At 45.8% G+C, this 8222-nt stretch overlaps 1 protein-coding gene across 1 annotated transcript in view; it reads right to left on the reverse strand.

Annotated features, from left to right (window-relative positions):
- gaa2 (alpha glucosidase 2) overlaps window positions 1-8222 on the reverse strand; it is a 33456-nt gene that overhangs the window by 3668 nt on the left and 21566 nt on the right. The window contains exons 14-20 of the mRNA XM_045216416.1: window positions 7760-7893; window positions 6892-7043; window positions 6635-6783; window positions 5920-6061; window positions 3885-3983; window positions 3412-3576; window positions 2125-2271 (exon numbers count right to left, since the gene is read on the reverse strand). Coding sequence (XP_045072351.1) covers window positions 2125-2271; window positions 3412-3576; window positions 3885-3983; window positions 5920-6061; window positions 6635-6783; window positions 6892-7043; window positions 7760-7893 — 988 coding nt within the window. The remainder of the gene's footprint in view (window positions 1-2124; window positions 2272-3411; window positions 3577-3884; window positions 3984-5919; window positions 6062-6634; window positions 6784-6891; window positions 7044-7759; window positions 7894-8222) is intronic.

Genomic DNA, 8222 nt, shown 5'->3' on the forward strand with positions numbered 1-8222 from the left:
GTCCAATTAGCTTTTGGAGAAGTCATTAGCCTAGGGGTTCACATACTTTTTCCAACCTACACTGTGAATGTTTAAATTATGTATTCAATATAGACAATAAAAATACAATAATTTGTGTGTTATTAGTTTAAGCACACTGTGTTTGTCTATTGTTGTGACTTAGATGAAGATCAGATTACATTTTATTACCAATTTATGCAGAAATCCAGGTAATTCCAAAGGGTTCATATACTTTTTCTTGCCACTGTATGTACACACAGAAGTATGTGGACACCCCTTCAAATTAGTGGATTCGGCTATTTCAGCCACACCTGTTGCTGACAGGTGTATAAAATAGAGCACACAGCCATGCAATCTCCATAGACAAACATTGGCAGTAGAATGGCCTTACTGAAGAGCTCAGTGACTTTCAACGTGGCATCCTATGGAAAGGATGCCACCTTTCCAACAAGTCAGTTTGTCACATTTCTGCCCTGCTAGAGTTGCCCCGGTCAACTGTAAGTGCTGTTATTATGAAGTGGAAACGTCTAGGAGCAACAACGGCTCAGCTGTGAAGTGGAAACGTCTAGGAGCAACAACGGCTCAGCTGTGAAGTGGAAACGTCTAGGAGCAACAACGGCTCAGCTGTGAAGTGGTAGGCCACAGAAGCTCACAGAATGGGACTGGCGAGTAAAAATCATCAGTCCTCGGTTGCAACACTCCCTACAGAGTTCCAAACTGCCTCTGGACGCAACGTCAGCACAATAACTGTTCGTCAGGAGCTTCATGAAATAGGTTTCCATTGCAGAGCAGCCGCACACGAGCCTAAGATCACCATGTGCAATGCCAAGAGTCGGCTGGAGTGGTGTAAAGCTCACCCCCATTGGACTCTGGAGCAGTGGAAACGAGTTCTCTGGAGTGATGAATCACGCGTCACCATCTGGCAGTTTGACAGACAAATCTGGGTTTGCCGGATGCCTGGAGAACGCTACCTGCCCCAATGCATAGTGCCAACTGTAAAGTTTGGTGGAGGAGGAATAATGGTCTGGGGCTGTTTTTCATGGTTCAGGCCAGCCCCCTTAGTTCCAGTGAAACTAAATCTTAACGCTATAGCATACAATGACATTCTAGACAATTCTGTGCTTCCAACAGTTTGGGGAAGGCCCTTTCCTGTTTCAGCATGACAATGCCCCCATGCACAAAGCGAGGTCCATACAGAAATGGTTTGTCGAGATCGGTGTGGAAGAACTTGACTGGCCAGTACAGAGCCCTGACCTCAACCCCATCGAACACCTTTGGGATTAATTGGAATGCCGACTGCGAGCCAGGCCTAATCGCCCAACATCAGTGCCCGGCCTCACTAATGCTCTTGTGGCTGAATGGAAGTCTCCGCAGCAATGTTCCAACATCTAGTGGAAATCCTTCCCACGAGAGTGGAGGCTGTTATAGCAGCAAAGGGGGGGGGGACCAACTCCATATTAATGCCCATGATTTTGGAATGAGATGTTCGACGAGCAGGTGTCCACATACTTTTGGTCATGCAGTGTACATTTTTAAGTCTACACAGTTTGCCATGTCTTTACGTGTGTTCAAATGATACCTGTTGACTTAGCTGGTTAGCCTAACTTACCTACCCATCTATCTATCTAACATGGGCTAGTAGATGATCAAGTGGAGGTTTCTGAAAGGTTATAAATAGCTCTCTAAGGTCCGTCATAAGAGGAAAGCTGCCCATGTACTACTACATTTACAAATTAAACTGCACCTTGTGCTTTCTACTATTATTTTTATTTTTTATTTTTTTGGGGTCACTTAGCAGACGCTCTTACCCAGAGCGACTTACAGGAGCAATTAGGGTTAAGTGCCTTGCTCAAGGGCACATCGACAGATTTTTCACCTAGTCGGCTCGGGGATTAGAACCAGCGACCTTTCGGTTACTGGCACAACGCTCTTAACCACTAAGCTACCTGCCGCCCTACTATTACAACTCTCAACAGCATTAAATTGAAAACACGACTAAATTCCTTTATTAAAATGTTTTATTGTGACCCGCGGTCCGTATTGACCCTGTTTTGAGTATGGCTGCTCTAAAACTTAATCTGAACTTTAAAACCTAACCTCTGACCCCTTAACACCAAGCCTCACCTGATTGGCTATGTAGGTGAATGCAGCATCCTGGGAGTTGACCGTGACCCTGGTAGGCTCCGCCTTCACGCCATAGAAGGAGGCTGTTTCCACTGTGATGTAGGAAGCCTCCACGTGGTCGTGCAGCACCTCCGATGTCATCGTGTTCTAGAACACAAAAGGAAGAGAAGGGAGAAGAGGTGATGGCTATAGTGTTAGTAGTGGTTGAACCAGCTGTCATGGCTATAGTGGTTGAACCAGCTGTCATGGCTATAGTGTTAGTAGTGGTTGAACCAGCTGTCATGGCTATAGTGTTAGTAGTGGTTGAACCAGCTGTCATGGCTATAGTGTTAGTAGTGGTTGAACCAGCTGTCATGGCTATAGTGGTTGAACCAGCTGTCATGGCTATAGTGTTAGTAGTGGTTGAACCAGCTGTCATGGCTATAGTGTTAGTAGTGGTTGAACCAGCTGTCATGGCTATAGTGTTAGTAGTGGTTGAACCAGCTGTCATGGCTATAGTGTTAGTAGTGGTTGAACCAGCTGTCATGGCTATAGTGTTAGTAGTGGTTGAACCAGCTGTCATGGCTATGTGTTAGTAGTGGTTGAACCAGCTGTCATGGCTATAGTGTTAGTAGTGGTTGAACCAGCTGTCATGGCTATAGTGTTAGTAGTGGTTGAACCAGCTGTCATGGCTATAGTGTTAGTAGTGGTTGAACCAGCTGTGATGCTATAGTGTTAGTAGTGGTTGAACCAGCTGTCATGGCTATAGTGTTAGTAGTGGTTGAACCAGCTGTCATGGCTATAGTGGTTGAACCAGCTGTCATGGCTATAGTGTTAGTAGTGGTTGAACCAGCTGTGTCATGGCTATAGTGTTAGTAGTGGTTGAACCAGCTGTCATGGCTATGTGGTAGTGGTTGAACCAGCTGTCATGGCTATAGTGTTAGTAGTGGTTGAACCAGCTGTCATGGCTATAGTGTTAGTAGTGGTTGAACCAGCTGTCATGGCTATAGTGGTTGAACCAGCTGTCATTGCTATAGTGGTTGAACCAGCTGATGGCTATAGTGTTAGTAGTGGTTGAACCAGCTGTCATGGCTATAGTGTTAGTAGTGGTTGAACCAGCTGTGATGCTATAGTGTTAGTAGTGGTTGAACCAGCTGTCATGGCTATAGTGTTAGTAGTGGTTGAACCAGCTGTGATGGCTATAGTGTTAGTAGTGGTTGAACCATTCTTTGACCACAGTACTCACTGTGTACAGTAGTTTATGTAGTGGTTGTGTTGTATTGTGGTTGTGTAGTGGTTGGAGCGTACCTTGACCACAGTGAACACTATGTGAGCGTACTGGTCGGTTTCGAAGGTGTCGATGCTCTCTCCGTCGTCCCAGAACAGCTCTCCTCTGGCTGAGCCGTCTTCAGACAGACTGGAAACCAGGTGGAGCGGCTGACCACTGCTCACAAACAGGGTGGTGTTGGGACGCTACAGAGGGAGAGAGACATAGAGAGAGACATAGAGAGAGAGACATAGAGAGAGAGACATAGAGAGAGAGACATAGAGAGAGAGACATAGAGAGAGAGAGAGAGAGGGATATATATAGAGAGAGAGACAGAGGGATAGAGAGAGAGAGATACATACACTGAAATATGATAGAGATACACAGATAGAGAAACATTTGTTTTTTCGATATCTACGCCTGACCATCTACTGTGTCAGTCTTATTAACCCTCAGTAGATAGTAATAATATGGAGCGTCCAGCTATTTGCTGATCTACTGTGTGTCCGTTTACCTGTGTAGGTATGACAGCTCCTTCTCTCAGGTGAAGGTTGATGTGATCTAGAGGAGCCTTGAGTCTCAACTCCTCTCCTTTACTACGGATAGAATCACCCTGAGAGCGAGAGAGAGAGAGAGACATTCAATATTCAGCATGTGAATTATACACAGCGTGTACAAAACATTAAGAACACCTCCTCTTTCCATGACATAGACTGACCAGGTGAATCCAGGTGAAAGCTATGATCCCTTACTGATGTCACTTGTTAAATCCACTTCAGTCAGTGTAGATGAAGGGGAGGAGTCAGGTTAAAGAAGGATTTTTAAGCCTTGAGACAATTGAGACATGGATTGTGTACGTGTGCCATTCAGAGGGTGAATGGGCAAGACAAAATATTTAAGTGTCTTTGAACGGGGTATGGTAGTAGGTGCCAGGTGCACCGGTTTGTGTCAAGAACTGTCACGCTGCTGGGTTTTTCACGCTTAACAGTTTCCCGTGTGTATCAAGAATGGTCCACCATCCAAAGGACATCCAGCCAACTTGACATAACTGTAGGATGCATTGGAGTCAACATGGGCCAGCATCCCTGTGGAACGCTTTCAACACCTTGTAGAGTCCATGCCCCGACGAACTGAGGCTGTTCTGAGGGCAAAACGGGGGTGTATCGTCAGACGGGGCCACAGTGTCCCCCGACCCTCCCCATCTCAGCCTCCAGTATCTATGCTGCAATAGTCTATGTGCTGGGGGGCTAGGGTCAGTCTGTCCTATCTGGTATACTTCTCCTGTCTCATCCGGTGTCCTGTGTGAATTTAAGTATGCTTCCTCTAATTCTCTCTCTCTCCCTCCCATCCCGGAGGACCTGAGCCCTAGGACCATGCCTCAGGACTACCTGGCCTGATGACTCCTGGCTGTCCTCAGTCCACCTGGTCGTGCTGCTGCTCCAGTTTCAACTGTTCTGCCTGCGGCTATGGAACCCTGACCTGTTCACCGGACGTGCTCCCTTGTCCCGGACCTGCTGTTTTCAACTTTCTCTCTCTACCGCACCTCTGAATGCCCGGCTATGAAAAGCCAAGTGACATTTACTCCTGATGTACTGACCTGTTGCAACCTCTACAACCACTGTGATTATTATTTGACCCTGCTGGTCATCTATGAACGTTTGAACATCTTGGAGAAAAATCTGGCCTTAATGGCCATGTACTTATAATCTCCACCGGTCACAGCCAGAAGAGGACTGGCCACCCCTCAGAGCCTGGTTCCTCTCTACCCAGTACAGCCAGAAGGGGACTGGCCACCCTTCAGAGCCTGGTTCCTCTCTAGGTTTCTTCTTAGGTTCCTGCCTTTCTAGGGAGTTTTTCTTAGCCACCGTGCTTCTACATCTGCATTGCTTGCTGTTTGGGGTTTTAGGCTGGGTTTCTGTATAGCACTTTATGACATCTGCTGATGTAAAAAGGGCTTTATAAATAACATTTGATTGATTGATTGATTTGATTGATTTGAGTGCAACTCAATATCAGGAAGGTGTTCCTAATGTTTTGTCCACTCCGTGTATATCCCATTATTCAGCCTGAAACAAAAACCTTTGAACTACCATCACATTCTATTGTGATTACCCAGAATTACTACTAGTTGTGTCCTGTGTGGCCCAGGGGTTCCAGCTGGTTGGAATCCGGCCCACTGCCCTTTGACCCCTCCCTATCATCTGGTACATTTTAGTGATTTATTTAACAGACGCTCTTATCCACTTACAGTTAGCGAGTGCACACATTTTCGTACTGGTCCCCCTGTGGGAATCGAACCCACAACCCTGGCGTTGCAAGCGCCATGCTCTACCAACTGAGCCACACGGGACAATCTTTCCAACACTTTACCATCTAATCAATAAAGCAAAAATATATATAATTACGAAAGGAGTGAGACTGCCCCCACCCCTTAGAAAATACCTTAATTATTTGTTTTAACTAATAATTACTATAGTTGTGTACCAGAGTCCCTGGGCTTAGGGTTATTAAGGGGTATGTATAGTTGGTATGTATAGTTGTATTCTTACCGTATAGTAGTCGTACCAGAGTCCCTGGGGGAAGTAGCCCACTACATAGTCCACACCTGGATCTAATACTGGTGTCACCATCAAACTCTTCCCCCATAGGAACTGTCTGTCTATCCCATACGTTCTCACGTCCTTGGGGAACCTAAAGACATGAACACACAGTCAGGAACATACTGAAAGAGCTTTGTGTGTGTGTGTGTGTGTGTGTGTGTGTGTGTGTCTCAGTGTGTGTGTGTGTGGGTTGGTTCTTTGATCCTTGTGAAGACGTAAAATCCCCAAATGTCCCCACTAGGATAGTAAAACAAGGCCAATTCTCCCTTGTGGGGACATTTCCCACCTCCCCATGAGGACAAAGGCTATTTTAAGCTTAGGGGTTAGAGGTTTAGGGTTAGAATTAGGGTTAGGTTTAGGGTTAGAATTCGGGTTAGGTTTAGGGTTAGAATTAGGGTTAGGTTTAGGGTTAGAATTAGGGTTAGTGGTTAGGTTTAGGGTTAGAATTAAGGTTAGGTTTAGGGTTAGAATTAGGGTTAGTGGTTAGGTTTAGGGTTACAATTAGGGTTAGGGGTTTAAGGTTACAATTAGGGATACAATTAGGGTCAGGGTTAGAATTAGGGTTAGGGTAAATAGGATATTGAATGGAAATGACTTTTAGGTCCCCATGAGCATAGAAGAACATAACTTGTGTAGTAATAGTGTGTGTGTGTTTGGTACTCACTCGAACAGCAGAGGGCGAGCGACGGTGTGTCCGTGTGTGTGTGCACGGTGGAACAGTGTGTAAAGCAGAGGGAAGAGAGAGTAGCGTAGCAGGAGAGACTGTTTCATGGCTGAACGGGCCAGAGGGCTGAATGCTGGAGGGTCCTGAGGCTGGGAGGAGACAGAGACGTAGACACAGAGAACATACAGATAGAAAGAGTCATTTTATGACAGTTTGTGTTGGGGCTGCATTGTGTTGGGGCTGCATTGTGGTCTTACCCTCTGGTCGATAGCGTTGTGGTTGCGTGTGAAAGGGTAGAAGGCTCCTAGCTGTGTCCAGCGAACACACAACTCCTCCTCAGTCTGTTCACTGAAGCCACAGATATCAGCCCCCACCAGGGGAACACCCAGGAGGTTAAAGGTTAACATACCTGGAAGGGGAGGGAGGGAGAGAAGACACAGATATCAGCCTACACTAGGGGAAAACCCAGGAGGTTAACATACCGGGAGGGGAGGGAGGGAGAGAGGGAAAGAGAGGAGGTGAGAGAAGGGAGAGAGAGGGAGAAAGAGAGAACACACAGATATCAGCCCCCACCAGGGAAAACACAGGAGGTTAAAGGTTAACATACCTGGAAGGGGAGGGCAGAGGAGAGAGAGAGAGAGAGAGAGAGAGAGAGAGAGAGAGAGAGAGAGAGAGAGAGAGAGAGAGAGAGAGAGAGAGAGAGAGAGAGAGAGAGAGAGAGAGACAGAGACAGAGACAGAGACAGAGACAGAGACAGAGAGGGTCTGATACAAAGTCTAGAGCAGAAAGTAATAGCCTCATCATTAGCTCTTTTGACAATACCATCTATAAAGGGATTCTGCTACAGCCATAAAGAAATGAAAAGTTGTATACATTTTTACAACTTTACTGTCAGTTTTGTCCTAGTTTGGTTGAGTATAAAACCATCAGAATGGAGAATGGTCCTGCACTACTCAGAAAACATATTTACAACTTTTATCATGCAGAAACATCAAATAATGCCAAACCGTCAAAAATAAGAAAAATATCCTGATTATCCTGATAAGATATTTTGGCCATAGCACAGCCCTAGTGTGTATGTGCGTGTGTGTGTGTGCGATCTGTGTGTGCACTGTGTGTGTCTACCTGCTATAGAGGTGTACATGTCCTTCCAGTGACTCCTGTTGTCTCCTAGCCAGTGTCCAGAGTATCGGCCTTGACTTGGGAAGGTGGAGCGAGAGATCACAAACGCTCTCTTCCCTAACATACGCTTCAGGGCACTGGGGAGGAGGGAAATGGTGAGAGGGGGAGGGAAGAAAAATAACATGTATTGGGCCATCAAAGAAAACTCATGTATCCAAGTTAGGTGGTGTGTTTGTGAAGGTGTGAATGTATCCAAGTTAGGTGGTGTGTTTGTGAAGGTGTGAATGTATCCAAGTTAGGTGGTGTGTTTGTAAAAAGGTGTAAATGTATCCAAGTTAGGTGGTGTGTTTGTAAAAAGGTGTAAATGTATCCAAGTTAGGTGGTGTGTTTGTAAAAAGGTGTAAATGTATCCAAGTTAGGTGGTGTGTTTGTAAAAAGGTGTAAATGTATCCAAGTTAGGTGGTGT

Source organism: Coregonus clupeaformis, unplaced genomic scaffold, assembly GCF_020615455.1.
Source record: "Coregonus clupeaformis isolate EN_2021a unplaced genomic scaffold, ASM2061545v1 scaf0704, whole genome shotgun sequence".
Classification (NCBI taxonomy): domain Eukaryota; kingdom Metazoa; phylum Chordata; class Actinopteri; order Salmoniformes; family Salmonidae; genus Coregonus; species Coregonus clupeaformis.